Source organism: Euprymna scolopes, chromosome 15, assembly GCF_053919585.1.
Source record: "Euprymna scolopes isolate OS-2025 chromosome 15, ASM5391958v1, whole genome shotgun sequence".
Lineage (NCBI taxonomy): Eukaryota > Metazoa > Mollusca > Cephalopoda > Sepiida > Sepiolidae > Euprymna > Euprymna scolopes.
In genome coordinates this window covers 123,901,818-123,925,461 of record NC_136496.1, presented here as the reverse complement: position 1 = coordinate 123,925,461, position 23,644 = coordinate 123,901,818, and the positions used below count along the sequence as shown (strand labels likewise).

General features: G+C 29.4%; 2 protein-coding genes across 3 annotated transcripts in view; one reads left to right on the top strand and one right to left on the bottom strand.

Moving 5' to 3' along the window:
* Positions 1–14,091, bottom strand: part of LOC145294107 (nitrilase and fragile histidine triad fusion protein NitFhit-like) — a 165,198-nt gene extending 151,107 nt beyond the window's left edge. Inside the window, exon 1 of the mRNA XM_080141184.1 lies at positions 13,963–14,091. The gene's annotated coding sequence lies outside the window, so the exon portion shown is untranslated. The remainder of the gene's footprint in view (positions 1–13,962) is intronic.
* LOC145294106 (uncharacterized) overlaps positions 1–23,644 on the top strand; it is a 169,091-nt gene that overhangs the window by 87,013 nt on the left and 58,434 nt on the right. For both annotated transcript variants that reach the window (XM_080141178.1, XM_080141179.1), the window contains exons 3-5: positions 6,600–6,679; positions 17,972–18,063; positions 22,932–23,040. In XM_080141178.1, the coding sequence (XP_079997304.1) occupies positions 6,600–6,679; positions 17,972–18,063; positions 22,932–23,040 (281 nt within the window). The remainder of the gene's footprint in view (positions 1–6,599; positions 6,680–17,971; positions 18,064–22,931; positions 23,041–23,644) is intronic.

Below are 23,644 nucleotides of genomic sequence, written 5' to 3'. Positions count from 1 at the left end.
TTTTATGCTATGAAGAAATTACTTTTTCGAAAAAGCGGCGATCACTTTTCCATGTAAATTTAACTTAAAATGAGCACCCACTTTCTAGCCACCTGAGCGAGGGGGGATTTTTTCCCATGTTTATTGGCTAAACAGCTTTCGTTTATGCTCACGCATAGCGTTTGCAGATTCGTTTTTAGCACACCAAAATCTACAATAAAATATTTCGTTATATATGAACGTGAAACGGGCCTTATAGTAAAATAATACCGGATTTTTTGGAGCAGATTTGCCGTTTAGTTGTACAAATATCCTTAAACCAGGTAATCACTAAAAGGGACTTTTAAAAGTCGTCACCTGTATCGAGCAAAGGTTTAAAACCACCGATTATATGCCAGCCTACGTCATGGTAACATATATTGAGTGAGTTCCTAACAGTATTTTGTATAGTTTTTTAGTTTAAACTCATTTTCCCAAAATTTCTCCAAACTTAACGTGTTCGATACAGTCTGCCGCCATTTGTATTTTTCAGATATACCGATAAACATTGAATGTTTTTGAACCGATTATACATTACATAAAAACACTAAAATCTTATCCAGTTAGGTAGAACATTTACTTTTCTTGCCTTTGATAACATTTATTTGTTATATATTTATTTTTTGACAACTTCTTTGTATCTGTGTTTAGTAATACAAACCCTTTTCATTTAATGTAACGTTTAGTCAGCTCGAAAAACAGTGTTTATCGGGGCATTTGAAAGCTACAAATAGTGGTGGACACTGTTGATTACTTTAAGTTAGAGAAAGTGAGTTAAAACTAAAAAAAACTATACAAAATACTGTCAGAAACCCACCGATTATGCCGGCCTATGTCATGGTAACATATATTCGGTGAGTTTCAGACACCGTTTTGTATAGTTTTTAGTTTTCAACTTACTTTCCCAAACTTAACGTATTCAACAGAGTCCGCGACCATTTCTGTTTTTTGAGCCGATTAAACATTTTACATAACATAAAAACACTAAACAATTATCCAATTAGGTAGAAACGTAACTTACCTTACCTTTGCTTTCATTTATTTGTTTTTGGACAACTTTTTCGAATCTGTGTATAGTAACCCCCCCACCATCAACCAAATATTAATTACTAACTCACATTTTTGTAAAACAACTACCAAAAAAAAAACATTTAGCGTTTCAACATTTTTGCTACGTTCGGCTTCATCCACTGATTGTTGGTCAAGTCCAAACCATGAATGATTGACAGAAATTCCCGAGGATCCAGATCAAATTCTGCAAGAGTACCATTTTTTTTCATTTTCGCCTTCTTTTTCACTTTTTGAAGTGGATTGCTGTACTAATATAAGACACATGCATTTTCTCTTTTTATTAAATTTTTCCATTACACCAAATTGAGCCACTGCAACGCGTGGCAGGGTACAGCTAGTATATATATATATATATATATATATATATAATGTTACGTAGTGTTATTATTACAATGATGAATGTAAATTCTTTTGTATTCATGTTAAGAAGGATAAGAGTCTTAAGAGTGTTCATGGAAGTAAGAGATCTTTGAGGTTCATGTGTGTGATCATGTTGTGAGATATGGAGACATTAACAGGTGTATATAAATGAAAGAGTTTATAATTGAGAGAGAGTACATATAATTACACTTTGAGAGGGGATTTGATATCTAGATAGATAGACTGATAGATTGGCATTTATACCGACAGATTGAGAGGGTAACATTTATGCTTTTCACAGTTCTGTTTGAACGGGAGTGTTTATATAACATAAATAGACACATATACTTTCTAATACATATTTTTTAGATGATGAATTTCAAATGGTTTTTACACATAAATAGACAATACCTTTTTCATGTAATGATGGACACATGAGACGGCAGTTATAAAAAACATGATCATTTATTCCTTCCAATTGACCGGTCAATGGCTTTGCATTCAGGAATTCAAAGTTTCTTTTTTTACATCTTTTTCTGTTTAAAACCCTCTCGTTTCCAGAGTCCAAGGTTCGAACTGAACCTTCTCTTCCCTGGTCAGACTCTCGTCTGACTCTGACTCTCTGTCTCCCTTCTTCTGACTTCTCACTAACTAACTAACTCTCACTTCCTATATTTAGAAATTCATGCATGTCCGGCCAACGTGACCACAATTCACGTGCCATCAACATGCGCGACCTGCATGCGTCGAAACATTCTGATTTCCCATTTTTCCTTTGTTGTTTTCACAAAGGAATTGAACCTACATATCTAATTCATTTAACCCGTATTTTATTATCCACATTCTTTCTAACAATGAATAGTTTATTTATTATTATTTTATTAGAATCAACAATTTACTGGACATTCCATTTAAAACCTATTGTTCTTTAAAATTTATCTCCAGGGTTCGATTCCCATTTTCTCTCATTTTATTTTCATTTACTAATTCTCTTTATTTTTACTTACATGAAAAAGGGGACAAGCATTTTTCATGTAACAATAATATATAAGTATAAATATATATATATATAATATATACGTATATATATATATATAATATATACGTATAAAAATATATATATAATATATAATATATACGTATAAAAATATATATATAATATATAATATATACGTATAAAAATATATATATAATATATACGTATATATATAATATATACGTATATATATATATAATATATACGTATATATATATATATATACGTATATATATATAATATATACGTATATATATATAATATATACGTATATATATATATATATATACGTATATATATATATATACGTATATATATATATATATATATACGTATATATATATATATATACGTATATATATATATAATATATATACGTATATATATATAATATATACGTATATATATATATAATATATACGTATATATATATATAATATATACGTATATATATATATAATATATACGTATATATATATATAATATATACGTATATATATATATATAATATATACGTATATATATATATATAATATATACGTATATATATATATAATATATACGTATATATATATATAATATATACGTATATATATATATAATATATACGTATATATATATATAATATATACGTATATATATATATAATATATACGTATATATATATATAATATATACGTATATATATATATATAATATATACGTATATATATATATATATAATATATACGTATATATATATATATATAATATATACGTATATATATATATAATATATACGTATATATATATATAATATATACGTATATATATATATAATATATACGTATATATATATATAATATATACGTATATATATATATAATATATACGTATAAAACTATATATATATATAATATATACGTATAAAACTATATATATATATAATATATACGTATAAAACTATATATAATATATACGTATAAATATACATATATAATATATACGTATAAATATACATATATATTATATACGTATAAATATACATATATATTATATAAGTATGAAAATATATATGATATATAAGTATGAAAATATATATCTTCTCTATATAAATAAAATGAACTCATTTTTTCTCGTCTGATTTTGACATTAATAGGATTAAAAATCAAGATATTTCATGCAAATATAATATGCACAAACGGCAGAACAATATCTGAGGTGTGTTATAGGCTTATTATTTCTCAAATTCCTCGATAATCTTAGATTTCTATACTTTTTCTGCTGAGAAGTCACGGCCAAAATCGGTTAAGATCAATGGAAGTGGTAAAATATTTTCTCTCTAATAAATTCCTCCTCCCCCTGCCACCACTTAACACCGTTTGGGGATCGTTCAGAAGGAACAGTTGAGAAGAGAACACCGGTTTGGCTTCATAGTTCTTTCATGTTAAGTTATTTAAAATCACTAAACTAAGCTGCAGTGCTCTGTGGCGTAGTGGTTAGCGTGCTGGACAATTCACATTATATTTTCACGTTAGCGCGGACCTACTGTAGTCGTTTTTTTTTTTTTTTTTTTTTTTTTTCCTTAAACAACTGGAATGGACTCTTCTTGGTGGCCGAACTGTTAACGTTGCAGATGTTTTTTTTTTTTTTTTCACACTTTATTTTCCTACTTTTACTCATGACTCCGGGTTTGATCCTTCCTACTTACCTACCATAACATTTTTTAAAACTCCCCCCCCCCGTCCCGGAAACAAACACTCGGGCAACGCCGGGTACCCCCGCTAGCAATATATAAGTATGAAAATATATATAATATATAAGTATGAAAATATATATATAATATATAAGTATGAAAATATATATATAATATATAAGTATGAAAATATATATATAATATATAAGTATGAAAATATATATATAATATATAAGTATGAAAATATATATATAATATATAAGTATGAAAATATATATATAATATATAAGTATGAAAATATATATAATATATAAGTATGAAAATATATATAATATATAAGTATGAAAATATATATAATATATAAGTATGAAAATATATATAATATATAAGTATGAAAATATATATAATATATAAGTATGAAAATATATATAATATATAAGTATGAAAATATATATAATATATAAGTATAAAAATATATATAATATATAAGTATAAAAATATATATAATATATAAGTATAAAAATATATATAATATATAAGTATAAAAATATATATAATATATAAGTATAAAAATATATATAATATATAAGTATAAAAATATATATAATATATAAGTCTAAAAATATATATAATATATAAGTCTAAAAATATATATATAATATATAAGTCTAAAAATATATATATAATATATAAGTCTAAAAATATATATATAATATATAAGTCTAAAAATATATATATAATATATAAGTCTAAAAATATATATATAATATATAAGTCTAAAAATATATATATAATATATAAGTCTAAAAATATATATATAATATATAAGTCTAAAAATATATATATAATATATAAGTCTAAAAATATATATAATATATAAGTATAAAAATATATATAATATATAAGTCTAAAAATATATATAATATATAAGTATAAAAATATATATAATATATAAGTATAAAAATATATATAATATATAAGTATAAAAATATATATAATATATAAGTATAAAAATATATATAATATATAAGTATAAAAATATATATAATATATAAGTATAAAAATATATATAATATATAAGTATAAAAATATATATAATATATAAGTATAAAAATATATATAATATATAAGTATAAAAATATATATAATATATAAGTATAAATACATATATATAATATATATGTATAAATATATATATAAGTATAAATATATATATATAATATATAAATATAAAAATATACATATAATATATATATAAGTATAAAAAGATATATATATATATAAGTATAATATATATATATATATATATAATATATAAATATAAAAATATACATATAATATATATATAAGTATAAAAAATATATATATAATATATATAAGTATAAAAAGATATATATATATATATAAGTATAAAAAATATATATATATATATATAATATATAAGTATAAAAAATATATAAGTATAAAAAATATATATAATATATAAATATATATATATAATATATAAGTATATGCATAAAAAATGACACCGTCGATACGTTTATGACAACGTCGATTCCTGTATAAATGACTTCGTCGATACGTGTCTAAATAAATGACATCGATACGTGTCTAAATAAATGACATCGATACGTGTCTAAATAAATGAAAACGGCGATACGTGTCTAAATAAATGACATCGTCGATACGTTTATAAATAAATGACAACGTCGATACGTTTATAAATAATTGACAACGTCGATACGTTTATAAATAATTGACAACGTCGATACGTTTATAAATAATTGACAACGTCGATACGTTTACATAAAAAAAAAACAACGTCGATACGTTTATAAAAAAATGACATCGTCGATACGTTTATAAATAATTGACAACGTCGATACGTTTATAAAAAATGACATCGTCGATACGTTTATAAATAAAATCGATACGTTTATAAAAAAAATGCCACCGTCTATTAAGTTCATAAGGAAAATGATATCGTCGATACGTGTATAAAAAGATACTCAAAACATAAAAAAAATGATATCGATGTCCCTAATTTTTTAGAGCTAGATTTTTTTTTTCGGGAGGAAAAGAAAAAGAAATGTATACAACTATTCTTTGAGGCTTTCCTTTACAAGGAGTTGTATATATTTTTTCATTTTCTCTCCTGGAGGAAATACTAATCTCGAAAATTAGTGACTTCAACGCCTGCCATCTTGTATGACATTATGTTCGTAAATAAACAGAATATAATTGAAAATTCCTTTTAATATTGTCATTATTATTTTATATATGAACTCGTGTCCACTGTTTCTCAGGAACCGCATTGATATAGCCTTTAAACACAACTCATTTTACACTACACATAATGCTTCAAGCAAACTACATACTTCTCATATAAAAAAAATTGAATCTCAATCTTTTTTTTCTTGTCTGTTTTTCTCCTTTCAGTTTCTAGTTCGTTGGATTCATCGCTGATGGTGTGGCACTTTAAAGATCGGATGAGAGCTTACAGATTTATGGGACACAAAGTTAGTTCACACATTTTTATATCAACTTGTTGCTCATATCCTTTTTTGCTAAAGATTCAATTCTACATTCATTATCATCTGTTCTGTGTTTCTAAACTAATTGGAGTACTCATCTGTTTGTGTCCCTGTTTACTTACCTCCCCATGAGGGCACAATTAGGCACAAGGTCAGTTTTTAATGAGGACAGAAATTCAGCTATTTAAAAAGATTGAGATAAAAATATTAAATACCTCGGTCTACAAGGATATTTTCTGTAGACAGAAAAAATGAAGTGTAGTATCAAAACAGATACTATACTTTATTCCTTAGCGAAGACCAAGGAAATGAATCTAAGCTATTTCTAAGTAATCTGTGACTTCCATGTAAGAAAATTCTAAGTTTATAAATTTTTGTTAATCATCTGTTTTCTAATGTTTTTTTTTTCAAAATTCCCTGACGCTACTTAATTATTCCCTGATGCTACTGACTTCCAAAATGCATCAAACATTGATATTATTTTTTTCTTGTCTTTTTTGTAAACTCAATCATGTTCTTCAAAGCCAAAAACAAGGTTTTCTCTTCAAAACAACCAAACCAAACCAAACCAAACACTCTGAATAAATATTTAAAGGCACATAAAGAACTTGAAACAAAAACTTTTACCAAAATGACCTGATAAGACATTAAATAACCCAAAAAGGGTTGATATGTCGTAAAACCAAGCAACCAAATCGTTCATTAGTTTTTGCACAAAATTTTAGCTGAAATTAAATAACCATACAAATAGAAAACTGAAAACGGAGCCATTTTTTTTTAACTTTAGTCTGTTCTCTAGGCGGATAAAATATTCACAAATATGGTACTACTAGATTAGGCTGTCGAAAGATACTGACATTCTGACCTCAAATGCACCAAGCATTGATGCAATTGCTTTTTTTCCTTTCCCTTTGCAAAACTCAATCATGTTCTGCAAAGTCAACAACCAAAAACAATTTTCTTCTACAAAACAATCAAACTAAACACAATGAATAAATATTTGAAGATATAAAGAACTTTAAGCATAAAACCTGTTTTTCACCCCAATTCCTCCCTGGATTTAGCAAAAAGGGTTGATATACCATTAAACAAAAACAAGTAACCAACCAGATTTACAAAATGACCCCGCCAAATCATTTCTAGTGAGTTTTCGACCCAAATAAAATCAGATGTGGCTAAAAATGTCACAAGATTGCCCTCCAATATTTAATAATGGCCAAATTTGATGAAAGTTGGTATCTGACACCTGGATCAAAAAAAAAAAAAAAAGAAAAAAAGAAAATTCACAGCATTGAGATGCCCTGAAATAGGCACAAATGGCAATGATTTATTACTCCAAATTTATCCAAACTTATTGGTGATGAAAGCAAAAAAAAAATGCATAATGTCATGTAAAAAAAAATGTATAAGAATGCTGTTAGCAATGTAGAATTCTGTGGTGTTGAAGTGACATTATGTATGACCAAAGACAAACAAACAAAGATTTTAAGACACTGGTAAGCTTTTATATATATATATATATTTTATTATTCTTTATGTAAATAAAGTCATATCTTGCTATGATGTACAGACCGTTTCAATCATATTTGATTTCATCGGGCAAGAAAAATAAAAATACAAAAATTAAAAAGGTTCCAGACTTTTTCAAATTTTGAGGAGAGAAAATATGCCATGACTGGCATGAAGCAAAGCTAAAGTTCTTATGGGATGAATTAATTATAAAAATCAAATTCCCCTTAAATAAGGGGGTGGGGGATTAGGATAGTTTTAGGGAAAAGTTAGAGAGAATGATATGGAGAGAGGGGTAGTATAAAAATATAGAGTTTGGGCATGAATACACTAAGGAGAAGAAAAGTAGAAGGGTGGGGGGTGGGGGGTGAAAACAGTTGGAATGGTGTCAGAGTGGGATATTATAACAATATTATAATTCAAGTTCAACTATAGAAAGAAAGTTTGACTAAATTGGGTCATCCTGTCTTTCATTTAATTTTTGTTGAAATTCAATTATTCTTGATTTTTTAAATATTTTTCTACCTTATATATATATATATATATATATATATATATATATATTAGTGATAGAATGCTTTCAAATTTTTTGCCGATTCTGATACAATTACTAATTCCGTCTTAAATTTCTGATTCTAATATGATTTCGATTCTTTTAAAATTAATGAAAATTTAATTAGTGATTTTTATTTATTATTTTTTCTTTTGCAAAATTTCAAATTTCCGGGTAATTTCAGCGTATATATTTTTTTTTTCTGAACCGTTTTCCATGTAATTGATTGAAAAATCGTAAGACAACAAAAGATTTATTTTGATTTTAAAGCAAAGCCAGATTGTATCAATTCGTGTTTAGTGCTACTAAAAAGATAAAAACATTTTTTTATAAACAGTTGAAAATAGTCGAGGATTGGTAGGCAAAATGAGGAAACGATATAAGGACAAAATATTTAACAACGCCCCTCCCATTTGTTACGAACGAATTTCTAAATAATACTATTTAAACAGCCATTTTTAACATGGGAAGAGCATGGGCTTTCATTTACTATTCTGTGCATTACTGGCTTATCAAATTGATTTGCTTTGCTGTAAACTAAAAACAAAAACGACATGCAAATAATAATAATAATAATCCAAACTAGCGGGAACTGTGAAAATTCCACAGGGGACTCATTCATATGTAATATATTGATGTTGACATTCTGTAGATGTTCAGTGTAAATAGACGCTCTGATATTATTGTAACTATTTATTTATCCAAGCTAGCAGGGACGCCCGGCATAGCTAGCTCGTAAAATACACTTAAATATGATATTTTATTTCTTGCAGATTTCATATATATTTATACATTTTATTACATTTTCATCCCAAACAAGGCACATTGCCACTTTGATGTAGGGGGCTACTATCAGGGACATAAGCTACAGGGGTACTATGTGGGGAGTTGGGCAGCAAGATGTCGGTTCACATTACACTTGAACTTCTGCATGTCAGTACAGTTGGGGAAGCCGGAAGGGAATTCCAAAGTCTAGCGGTTCTGGGGAAGAAACTATTGGAGTAGAAGGCTCTCTTACATCAAGGGATCTCAACTGTGAAGGGGTGGGATTTTGCTGCTTGTCGGGGGTATTTACGTCGAGGGGGTACAAGTGCTGGGAGTTTGTCAGAGCAAGCACTATTAAAATACTTGTAGAACAGGCAGAGGGATGCAACATTTCGTCAATGGGACAGAGGCTGAAGCTTAGATGACAGTTCAGGACCTATTATTATAAAGTTAATGTTCTATCAATTTTTATATATTATAAAGTTGCGATTTCAAAAATAAAAAATATATCTATATGACTTGGGTTCATCAGCTTGAATCAAAACCGAATCCCAAACTTTAGTTCCTTCAGCTTTAATTGAAAACGAAACTAAAATATATGAAGAATTCTTGATAAATTATTTATAAAAAAAAATAGATTACTAAGGTGCCATCAGCTAAAATCGAAACCGAAACCAAGACTTATGAAGAATTCTTGATAAAATTATTTTTTAAAAAATAGATTATTGGAGTGGAATTAGCTATAATCGAAACCAAAATTATTTATAAAAAAAGTAAATGACTTGAGTGCCATCAGCTATAATCGAAACCAAAACTTATGAAGAATTTTTGGTAAAATTATTTATTACAAGAAATGGAAGTACATAGCAATTAACTGACCCAGATGTAAGCGTGACACAGAAAATAACACACACACTATTGTATTAATAGATAATGATAATAACAATAATAATGTATAAATTTACATTCAGATGAAAAAGGTTTTACTCAATGACCGTATTAAAGTTGTGATCCGTCATGTCGAACATTATTTCGTTCTCACATAACACTCGACGCTACTTGTTTTTTTTTTTTTTACTGAATAAACACTTTAAAATATGTTAAACCACAAACAACTTAGCCAACTAAGTAGAAAAATCGATTTTGCTCTTTTTACAACAACAGTAAATAAGTATAAATATTTTTTTTAATATGCGGTCTGAAGCCCTTTTTTTTTTTTTTTACTGAATAAACACTTTAAAATAAGTTAAACTACTAAAAACTGAACCAGCTATGTAGAAAACGAACACTTAGTAAATCGATTTTATCTTTTTTAAAAGAACAGTAAAAAGATAAAAATATTAAAAAAAAAATATTATGGGGGTGTAGTCTCTTTGTTACATAGCGTTATCATTGAAGTTATCACTAGGGTTATCATAGAGGGGCACCAAATTGACGTTTGGTGTATAACATAAAAGAATTCCGTGTGCGTATGATCGTCTAGTTTCATATGCGGTTGTGTGTGTTCATATCTAATTGTTCATATGCTTTTGTGTGTGTGTTACATGCATTTTCTTCGACATACCTTACTTCATGTGTCGTCGATGTTGATCCATCTGGAATTCATCTTCTCTTGAGAGGGAGACTGGTACCTGTTAGACAAAGATTTATCACTCCAAGACGATGAATTGGTTTTACGTTCTTTCTTTTATTAATCATTCTTTCAATAGACCCCACAAGCAAAGATTCCACCTCCCCATTCTGCGAAAAAAAAATTACATGTCAAAGAACAAGAAAATTCTGCACAATACCGTTTGACAACACATCAATTACATAAAAATAATAAATTAAAAAAATACAAAAATATTCTATAAGCAATCACAAAGTCCCATCTCACTAACAACAAAATTCCAAATAACAAAACACAGATTCGTGGAAACCCAAAATTGACCACGTCATCAACTCCTGAGGTCGGCTGCATAATGCATCACCTTCCATTCCACAGAATTCAAAATTAAAGAAAAATCACAGTCGTTTACAAAAAATACCTAGACATTTACAATAAAATACATAGTCGTTTCTAAAATAAAATAAAACGACTCACTTATCATGAAAAGTACATATTGTTTTTCATTAAAAGTTACACTTAGTTTCACAGTTTAAAAATGCAACAAAATATTCATAACACATATTTGTGATTGACGTGTTTATCTTTTGGTAAGCTGAAATGAGATGTCGGCAAAATTTTTTTTTTGAGATATTGGCATGGGATGGCTGAATGAGAGCTGTTAACGAACATGAGGTTACTTTACCCACATCCCTGAATGATGCCATATGGGCCGTGAAAAAGGGTCCAGCCGAATAAATTATTTAAGATGGGAGACATAGAAAAAACAATAGAAGAAATTGAAAAAAAAAACCAGCTATGACGACCCACACTGTTACTAAAGTCATATGTTCTATTTTTTTTTTTTTTTTTTCTTTCTGGTTTACTCACTGGCTGTTCATTAAAACTTTACAATTTATTATCTGTATGTCTATCGTCATAGCTGTTTTTTTTTTTCAATTTCTTCTATTGTTTTTTCTATGTCTCCTATCTTAAATAATTTATTCGGCTGGACCCTTTTTCACGGCCCATATGGCATCATTCAGGGATGTGGGTAAAGTAACCTCATGTTCGTTAACAGCTCTCATTCAGCCATCCCATGCCAATATCTCAAAAAAAAAATTTTGCCGACATCTCATTCGTCAGATTTCTGACTTAAGTTCTTACGTAACAGCAGCATATATTCTATCTTTTTTTTATTATTCTTTCTCCTACTTCAGATTCACTACATAGTGGCCACGTCACCACTACACGTCTGCTCTTGCGTTGGAAGTTCTGTTACTCCCAAGATTGGGCATTTTCAATCAGCCGAAGCTCGCAGGCGGCCCTATCTGCAAGCTTAATCTATGTAGTTGCATTCTATCGCGCACCCTCGTTGCAGCTACAACAAGCCTTTTAAGCCCATAGGCATGCAGTCTCCCGTCTTTATTGTATGCGAAGAATATGATCTTTCAACCGTCACACCGGTCAGCTTAATCAAGCTACATACAGACGGGGAAAATAGCATTTTTCATAATCGAAAAACCTATTAAAAAAAATCCCCGTTGCAGGGTCCTGTGAACCTCTTCCCAAAAAAATAGTTAACCGCCTACGTAAATTTAAACCTGTCCCCTTTTTTAAATTCTAATTTGACTAGACCGACCATTTTATCTTAATCTAATCTTCTGATTTTTTTTCTTTACTATTTTTTTTCATTACTATTTTGCAGACCAGTGGAAAACAACAATTATACATTATATAATATAATATCAAACCATCAATACACATTTTTCTAACAATGAACATTAACTTCTAAGTAATTACATAAAACAACGTTCTTCAGTCCTTAAAAAAAATGTTCAAAAATGCCGTTAAAACTGGAAAAACAATATTCACGATTTAGAGAACAGTCTGGCCTGAAAAAGAACATCAATTCTTTTTTTCTTTTCTTTCTTTTCTTTTTTTTTAACCGAGTTCAAGACAAGCGTGGCCATTTTCTCTTTTTGCAACGGTGTAAATATTTCAAGTTATGATTGACACATTTCCAAACAATTTCATTTGTGCGTGTTCCCATTACATTTTCTTACTGTCTCATCAGTCCCTTGCTTTAAACAGAATAACGCAATTCTTTGTTTTTCCCTTCTAATTTTTACATTAAGTGATATTTTTCTTCGTTCATAACGAGCTAATTCCTAATACGATAAACATTTTTTTTAAAACTATTTTCTATATATAAAGTTTTACATCTGTGTGTCTGTATGTCTTCCTTTTCTTTTTAACGTACTGTTCTACCCTTAATTCTTCTTATTAATTTATCATATAAATCTATCTATAATTTTAATGTGTCTGTTTTTCTTCAGAACCATTTCTTTCTTTCTTTATAAGAGGTTCTTCATGTGTAAATGTATTTCTTTTCTTTTTTTTTTTTTCTTAATTCGCCTAGTGTTTTAATGGACCCTACGTTGTGTGTGTGTTGATTTGTATTTTTTTTTCTACTGTTCCTTCTTTTTTTTTTCTCTTTTTTTTCAGACATTTTATTGTGTTTTTCTTGTCCCTTTTTTTTTTTTTTTTTTTCCTTTTTTCCCCGTGGTAACCGAAGTTCTTTTTTCTTCTTCTTTTTTTCTTTTAAACCCACCCTTGCTAGGTGGTCTGGTCAGTTACGGCACCAAATTGAACGTTTGTTACATAGCGTTATCATTGAAGTTATCACTAGGGTTATCATAGAGGGGCACCAAATTGACGTTTGGTGTATAACATAAAAGAATTCCGTGTGCGTATGATCGTCTAGTTTCATATGCGGTTGTGTGTGTTCATATCTAATTGTTCATATGCTTTTGTGTGTGTGTGTGTGTGTTACATGCATTTTCTTCAACATACCTTCATGTGTCGTCGATGTTGATCCATCTGGAATTCATCTTCTCTTGAGAGGGAGACTGGTACCTGTTAGACGAAGATTTATCACTCCAAGACGATGAATTGGTTTTATGGTTTTTTATTTAACTTCCAGATGTCGACACAGAATATGGAAGTGAATCTTGCTTGCTTGAACACGTCAGCGTCCCCCACTCCCAGTGAAGGGGAGAGAACAGCTATTAAGCCATCCGTCTTCTTCAAAGCCCAAATCAAGTCTCACAGATCTAGCCAACCTGACCACGTCACTCATACGTAATCTGGTCAGCTGACCCTCGGTTCTGGTAAACGTGTCCACACTCCACGTTTACTCACCTCTCTCTCTCTCTCTCAATCCATTGTGTAACATCTTTTAAAAACAATATCTCTTTCAAGAACGGTTATAAAATGTGTTTTCAATCGATATTTATTCAATAATGGACGAGTTTTCCTACATAGCAAAAATGGACGAGTTTTCCATGGACGAGTCTCTTAATGTATCATTCAAGATTTTGATAAACTCATTGGAGCTTTTCATCTATAGTTTTCACTTGAGATGAGCATCATAAAACTTTATTTCTGAAGAAGCTGATGACAGACACTGTCAATATGCAGCTGTCGCCAAGGAAATCAAGTGAACTCCCTCGGATTGAGGTATCTAATACTACTACTACTAATGAAGAAGAAGAAAATTGAAATAATGTATTTCCCCTCAGATCATGCCTAAACGCAAAGTTACAAGACCACAAGTGGCTGATAAAAATCCAAGCTGTGATGCAGGACCACTTATAATTCTGTATATATATATATATATATATATATAATGGGCCAACAACCAGCAGTCGTAGCAATGACAGAAAAAACAACACATATAACAATAAGAGCTAGAATAATAATAAAAACATACTACTACTACTACTACTAATAATAATAATAGCAATAATAATACTACCCAATAATATAAAATGATTGGGAATGATTTTCCCTCCTCCCTCTCCCCTCTTTTCCCTTTTTTTGGTAATAATTTATTAGTTAATTAATTTTTTTTTTTTTTAGTTTATAGTTAACATATTTAAAATCCAAGCTGTGATGCAGGACCACTTATAATTCAATGGCTATATATATATATATATATATATATATATATATAAATGGGCCAACAACCAGCAGTCATATCAATCACGTTTATTGGATTTATTAAATGTTGCTATAATTTCTCAACACTGAGTGACCCAACGGGTCGTCTAGTATTTATAATATATATATATATATATATATATATATATATATAATAATAATAATTATTAAATACCTACAGACACCAGTGTTTCATCCTTTCAGAAATCATCAGCATACGGTGTCACAATACCAGTTGATAGATTTGAACTTGGTGACAGAAGCAATCTCTGGCTTTATTAGCAAAGACCTAATCGATTCGGCTACCGTTAACTGCAAGAAATATTGTTAAATTTAAACATTTTTTTTAATGCTTTTTTAACGTCTGTCAGAGTGATCTAATCATTATATGATGATCTGCACATAAGAGCTAAATTGACCGACTTTTATTTCAACAATAAGAAACGAGTTTCTTAAAGGGGCTGACATAATTATTTACTATAATAATTATTTAATATCTATTTCATCCTTTTGGGAATCATCAGTGCAGGATGTCACAATTAACACCAGTCGATAGATTCAAACCTGGCGACAGAAGACATCCCTGACTTCATTAGCAAGGACCTAACCAATTCAGCTACCATTAACCATGAGAAATGCTGTTGAATTTAAACATTTATTTTTTAAATGCTTTTTTAACGTTTGTCAGTGATCTAATCATATGATGATTTCCTCATATATATATATATATATATATATATATATATATATATATATATATATATGTGAAAGTGTCTGTGTGTGTGTACATTTTCCTATGCAATAACTCTGTCAATTTTAAGTCTAAAAACTCAAAATTTGATATACAGGGTACTGAGATTTGGGAAAATCGATGTGATCGGTTTTCGGCCAGAAATTTGGCGATTAAGGGGTCAAGGTTCAATTTTGGGTCTAAACACTTGAGAAATTTTAGATATAGGTTCATTGGACATGGATCTAACTTAATTTGAGCCCAAAACAATAAATTTTAAGGGGTAATAATAGGGGTCAAAGTTAAAAAAAATTGACCACTTTTTTTTTTTTTTTTTTTTTTTGCTCAACATACATCGCCAAATACCCAGGCAACGCCGGGTACCCATGCTAGTGTGTATATATATATATATATATATATATATATATATACATGCTAGTGTGTATATATATACACATGCTAGTGTGTATATATATATATATATATATATAAGGTAGTTTGCTTAAAGCCTTGCTGTTAAATAAATATATAAGATTATAAGAAGGCTATAGCAATGCAGGAAACTGGATGTTCATGTGATGTATGAAGAAAAACAGATAAATGAAGATTATAACTCTACAGATATCTTTATTTTTTTAAATCATTGAACAAATGCCGGTGGCATTCACCCTAAGCAGGCTGAATTGGCTTCCTCCAAAGAAGGAAGTTTCAGGAATGTTTAAATTTACAAGTGGTCTCCAGTCGCATATATATCCCAATTAAGGGAGATGACAATAGCACTTGGTATTCTCAAATGGTAACCTATCTGATACTGACCAGGCTCAACGTTGCTTATCTTTGGTGATCTAATGAGAACAGGTGTATCAACATGATTATTCACATATATAAATCAGTATATATGGCCTTACTTTTTCATATAACTGGGATGGTAAATGTCTTTGTTTCATCTCAAACCAAAAGAATACCATTTGCCTGTTTTTGTTCATACATTGCATCACCTCAATACTCCAGTATTGTACATTGTTAACCGTCTTATACACTCGTATCTGTTTACCAGTAATGCTTCAAGCAAACTACCTTTCTCCTTTAAACAAAAAAAAATGTTGTTGGACAGTTATATGCAAGTATCCTCAAAGCAGTCATTCATGGTTATCCTGTAGTGGGATGCTGAACCCCATGGGAAAAGTCTGTTTCATTATTTTTTGCTATAGCAATGTCAAATGGCTACCACGTTCATCAGACGTGACTATCCCTGACTTTTCTTGTGGGGATATCTTAAAGAAAGAATCTGTTAACAAACCCCAAACCCTGCAAGAATTGAAGGAAAACATCAGGAACGAAATAAGGGAGTTAAATCGCAATCCAGAGATTCTGCAATCTGTCATGAATAATGTTTTGGAAAGAGCATAAATATGCGAAGCTGAAAATGGAAAACATTTAAGACATTATTTTTCATGAATAAAGATTGTTTGAATTTTGCATTTTTTAAAAATTCCCAATGCCTTAGATTGTGTTAAAATTACACAAAGATATAAGAAATAAAGAATCTATATAAGTTCAAAACCCTTCAGTGATTTTTTGGACACCTGCCATATTTTATTGTTCTATGAGGATTAGGCTATTTTGTAATCTTTGCTTTTCAAAGTAGGTTCAGCTGCAGAAGCTGCTCTTCATAACTGAACATGGAAAATCTTTTCACTATACATGGGGTCAGATATTGTATGTATATAAGGTGAAAAATGTCTTCAGGTTGATGATTATTTCAATGAAGTTCTGATTTTCCTCGTAGGAGAGCTGAAAATGCCTCGAAATACATTAAAATAAAACGGAAAATCTACATCACACATTGTTTCATTATTGTTTTGCTAAAAGTTCATGAAAAATTGTCAATAATAATTTGTCATGATCATGTATTGATAATCATAGACAAATCTTGGTTTGTTTCCACGATGTTTAAAATGATCCTCATATGGTGTTAAAACACAAATGCAATTTTACACAAATCTTTGAATTCATCTCAAATTAACCAAACATTGTTAATATTCAAGTAGTTGTGATTGAAAAGGAACCACACAAGATTTAATTGTTTTTTTTTTTGTTTTTTTTTTTGTTTTTTTTTTTCCTTTTTAGGATGCTGTTCTTCATGTTTGTTTTGCACCCACTGGAAACTTAATTGCTTCTGCATCTCGTGACCAAACGGTTCGACTTTGGATTCCATCAGTGTAAGTGTTTGTTAGAACTAGTTTGTCTTTTTTATTTTAACTTTAAAATAATAGTTTGACATAGAAGGTCGTATTGACTCTAACTTTCAGATTTTTACAAATCATTAAAAATGATTTTTGTTGCAGACTTATATATTTACTAGCTCAAGTATTTGTCTTCGTTGTGTAAGAAGTGAAAAACTTTACTGGAGATGTTTGGATTACAATGCATTGTTAAGAACATATCTGTTGTAACTACATTTTTTATATGAAGATATATATGTAGATAAACATTTCAGAGTTTTCCATAATGTCTAATTTCATTTTCATAATGAGCACTTTGGACATTTTTTTACAATCTCTCTCATATATATATATATATATATATATATATATATATATATATATAATGTGAACGTGTGTGTGTACATTTTCCAATGCAATAACTCTGTCAATTTTCAGTCTACAGGCTCGAAATTTGATATACAAGGTACTGAGATTTGGGAAAATCTTTGTGATCGGTTTTAGGCCAGAAATTTGTCTGTTAAGGAGTCAAAGTTCAACGATTTGACCTTTGAGAACTCTACCAAACTCCTCCGACAATTTTTGGTATAAACACTTGAAATTTTAGATATAGGTTCCTTGGACATGGATCTTAATAACTTGATTCGAGCCCAAAACAATAAATGTGAAAGGGTCATAATAGGGGTCAAAGTTTAAAAAAATTGACCGCTTTTTTTTTTTTTTTGCTCAACATACACCCCCAAACACCCGGGCAACACCGGGTTGAAATGCTAATAAACGGAATAAAAACAGAACAGATATATAACAAATGTTACCCCCCCCCCAAAAAAAAAAGTTGGAGAAAATAAAATTAAAACAAAATGCTAGTAGAAATTCACCCAATAAATGTCACAGTAAAATTTATTAGACTAGTTTCTAGTTTTTGTTTAATTTTCTATTTTTGAGTGATTATCAAGACTTCAAAGATTTGACTGCCACATATCTGCCATATTTTATTGTTCTAATGTAATGCTTGACACTACTTGGTTTTTGAATCAAATAAACACTTTAAATCAGTGAAAACACTAAAAACTTATCCTCTTAGGTAGAAGAGTAACTTATCTTGCCTTTGGTAACATTTATTTGTTATAGACTTTTAAAATTTTTTTAATTTTTTACTACTTTTTTATTCTGTTGTAAAACATGCGCAGCACTTTTGTATAAAAGTCATCTTTATACTGCGGTGGGGGTGGGCGTTATTAAGGGCACATTTGAAAAAGAAAGAAAAAGAACAAAACGCATTTTTCAAGAAATTTAAACGATGGAGCAATTGCTTAATATACAAACTCTCCTGGTTGATGATGGGGGACATGACCAACCAGCACAGATGACTTGTCGAAAGGAGTTAATTTTTAGTGGAAACTTACTGTAAAATGTTTTTGACTCCTAATGGGGGTATGAGACGAATGGATTCGCCAATCATTTTTATAACCAACGGCTGTGCCAAACACAATATCTCAGAACTTAAGAGGTTAACTACGTCACAGACCGCATTTAATTCTTGGGCGCCATCTTGGTTACTGATCTGAACTACGCCGCCATCTTGGTTACTGATCTGAACTACGCCGCCATCTTTGTTCAACACAATATCTCAAAACTTAACACTTACTGTATTGTTTTTCTTTTTATAATTTATTTTTTTGCATCCTGTTTTTATAGAGCTGTCTCTATGGAATAGATATCAAATTCAGAAATACCATATTTTCTTTTATGATAAAAACTGTTTTCTTCATTGTAACCATTCCTGATGCAATCCTCTATCTATACAGGAGTCAAATCTGTTCTTAGATGGAATACTTTATCACATCTGGGAGGTGCTGCTTAGAGCAACCTTTCTTGTCTTGACAGGATACAAAACCGACTTCGAAATCTAGTGAGGGATGTCTTCTTCTCTTTCATACAGCCTCACAAGAAAAAAAACATTGCTAGTCTTTCTTTACGCTATCTTTATTTTCATGGTAAGTGCTCGACTGAGCTCCAATCTGTAAAATATTCACAAAAAAACTTGTCTAACTACCACCACTTTAAATAATTTTTCTTTCTTCCTCCTCTAACTAAACACAACTTTCATGAGTTAAGTTTCTTTCTTAGAACTACCTGTCTGTGGAGCACAATACCATGGGTTTGCTTTCAAGCTCACTATGTGGTCGGTTTCAAGTCTGATGTTAACAAATTCTTGTTGGAACTGTCCTCTTAATCAAATTTTGCCCAGTTTTATCAGTTATCAATCCTCTTGGTGTTGTCTCAGCATCCATCTGGCAAACATTAACTTTTATCCCTAAATGGCTTTTGGGCCTTAATAAGTGATGGCTTATTAGTGTGTATGTATGTGTGTATGCATGTGTGTGTAAATATATAAAAAAATCAATGTGTGTGTGTGTGTTATCAAAGAGTAAATTTTTTACAAAGCAAAACTTATCAAGAAAAGCTCAACATTAAAAAAAATGGCTTAATGACATTTAGAAATGAAATGAGACTGAAGGTAAATAGGATAAAATGGTAAAAAAAATAATTAAAATTAGGTACAAAATGGGGGGGGGGTAGCATATATGCATGTAATAGTAAAAAATAAATTATAGGCCACTTTGAAATAATGGGGAACACTAAAGATGAACCAACAGAAGAAGAAAGGAAAAATAGGGGAGATAGAAGAGAAAGTGGAGATAAAAAATGTCATTAAGCCAGTTTTTTTTTTTTTTATAATTTGCATTTTGTATAATTCTAGCCCTTCTCGTCTGATGAAAAGCTTTTAATCTCGAAATACCATGGCCTAAGCATGTTTTTTTTCTTAATTTCCCCATAACTTTTCCTTATTGTTCTGATATAATAAAGTTATTCATAACTTTTATTCCTCATTCCTGATTTGAATATTATATATAGGCAACATGTTTTCTCTTACGCATATTTTATTAAATAAAATGCATGTTTTTTGTTTATTATATTTTTTACCCTTTATAACTTACGAATAAGTCTTCACTTCTAACAGGAACTGGCTGATGTATTTGCCATATTTATTATAAGTCTGAGTAAAAATTATATAAGTTGTTCAAAACCAGTTAGATTAATCTCTCTGACAATGAATCCAGAAGAATTGGAAAATACTCTAACTTATGATAAATATGGCAATTGCATCAGCCAATTCCTGCCAGAAGTGAAGATTGTTATTTGTAAGTTGAAAAGGATCAAAAATAAAATAAGACAAAAATCGTCTGTTATTTCATGAAGTATCTATAATATAAAGCTGAATGTGTGTGTGTGTGTGTGTGTGTGTCTGGTCACGAATAGGCTCCTATATGGTTGACTATTTTAAAAAACTGATTACATATAATGATAGAAGATGTATCGAGACACAGGAATGGGTATGTTTGCTCTGGCAGAATGGTGGTTCATTAAAATTGTGGGGTCTGTGTTCGCGCCTAGTCCACAAAGTATAGAAATAAAAATTAAAAAATTAAAAAAAAATGTTTACAAGTGTTTTTTATATAGATGTACATAATAATATTTGATAAGTATGTTTTAACTTAAATAGGGATGGTATAATAAAATTATGGGGTCTGCGTTCGCGCTTGGCCTCCATAGGATGGAAATAGGCACAAATTTTAATAAAGACTTTTCATATCTATCTGCGTAAGTATACTTTGATAATTATGTTTCAGTTTGAAGAAATATGGTATAATAAAATTATGGGGTGTTCGTTCGCGCCTGACCTCCATAGAATGGAAATATGTCACAAAGTTTAACAAGGTTTTTTAATATCGATCCACAGAATATTGTGATAAGTGTTTCAGTGTGAACAGGTATGGTATAATAAATTATGAGGTTTATCTATTTTATTTTTACTTTCATCATATTTTGCTTTGGTTTTGATACCCCCGAATTCGAAGCTATCTCTTTACAACCCTTCCTTTTCATAACCTATCATACTTTCATAAATCAGAGTCCATTTTCTGTAGACTGTTTTTGAACCCAGTCAATGACGGGTACTTTTGATAGTGTATATATATATATATACACACCATTTGTGTTTATTGGGAAATGTATGTTCAAATTCAGATTAAAAAAAGCTATAAAGTGATTCACCAATAACTTTTTGCTAATCCGACATAACTTTGTAAAGACCAAAAGAGTAGAATTATTTTATTTGATCAAATCCATGATTAAGTCCGGAAATGAGACCTGCATATTTGTATGTATAGGATTCACTCCTAATCTAAGTAATCGAACATTATAAATTTTAGAACACAGCTCCTAGGTGTAAGGGCTCTGAATGTATGTTATATTTACTTTTCATTTTATGCAAATTCAGATAGTTCTCTGACTTTTGTGAAATTTTAACAATAATTATTAGATATCCATTAATAAATATTTCCCAAACTTCAATTTCTTTGGAGCATTTAAAGGGATTTTAGAAAAGGGGATATAAGCACAACCTTTCATAAAAAAATTAAAATATTTCAGATTTGCATTGAATTTAATTCATTGTCATTAGACACTGATTAAGCCATGTTTTCTGAATTTCAATTTCATCAGATCCTAAAGATCAAACCTTAAATTTTAGACATTTTCTAGAATCAAAATAATGCCATGAATTTTAATCAAAATTGGAATAAGAATTCTAGAATTTATATAGTATAGGATTGTATTTAATATGGTTAAAATCAAAATATAATCTTTGTAAGGAGACATTAAAGTGGTGCAAAACTTTTGTTCAGGAAATCAATTTTTTTTTTTTTTAAATTCTGTTTTTTTTTTATTGTCAAATTTAGTCAAATTTATATTTTAATACTATGATTTGCAGGAGACTTATAAATTTTTTTTTTATTCAGAAATGGATCTTCAAAAACTCTCCGCGCACATATTTCTGCTGTTCGTAGTGTTGAATTTAGTCATGATGGAGCCAGTATGTGTACTGCTTCAGATGACAAAACAGTCAAGGTATTTGCATTTTTTGTTTCTTTCATTTGTATTTCAATTAATTTCCACCTGTGATACTATTGCCCACCCACCTCAGGGGTGGGAGTGGGAGAGAAAAAGAAATAGGACGAACAACAAGAAGAAAAGAGTTTATGGAAAAAAGACAAAACAAAACAAAGGCATAATAAGAAATGGAAGAAAGAGAATGGATAGGATGTTCACGAAGAAACACAAAAGGAAGCTGAAATGGAGTCAGTAGTCTAGATGTGACGATGATTAGGACGAAGAATGTCAAAATTTAGAGTTTTAGGTGTGGTTGTGAATTTTGTGAAAGTTTTACGATGGTTGGGTGTGATTTGCGGATAGTTGTGGGTGTTTTTACTGCAAATTAGTTAACCTTCATGAAGTCACTTGCACTTCCATAACTGGGTATATTAAGATGTTCATTTTAATGATTTTTAAATAAGAAAAGTAGGCTTTTAATATCAATGTCAGAGAGAGAAAAAACTCAACTTATATATTAGCTGGTTGCCCGGTCATACAATACGTTTAAACATGATATTTTAATTTATGCAGATTATGTACGTATAATTATAGAATCAATCCTCTATTGATTATTATATAT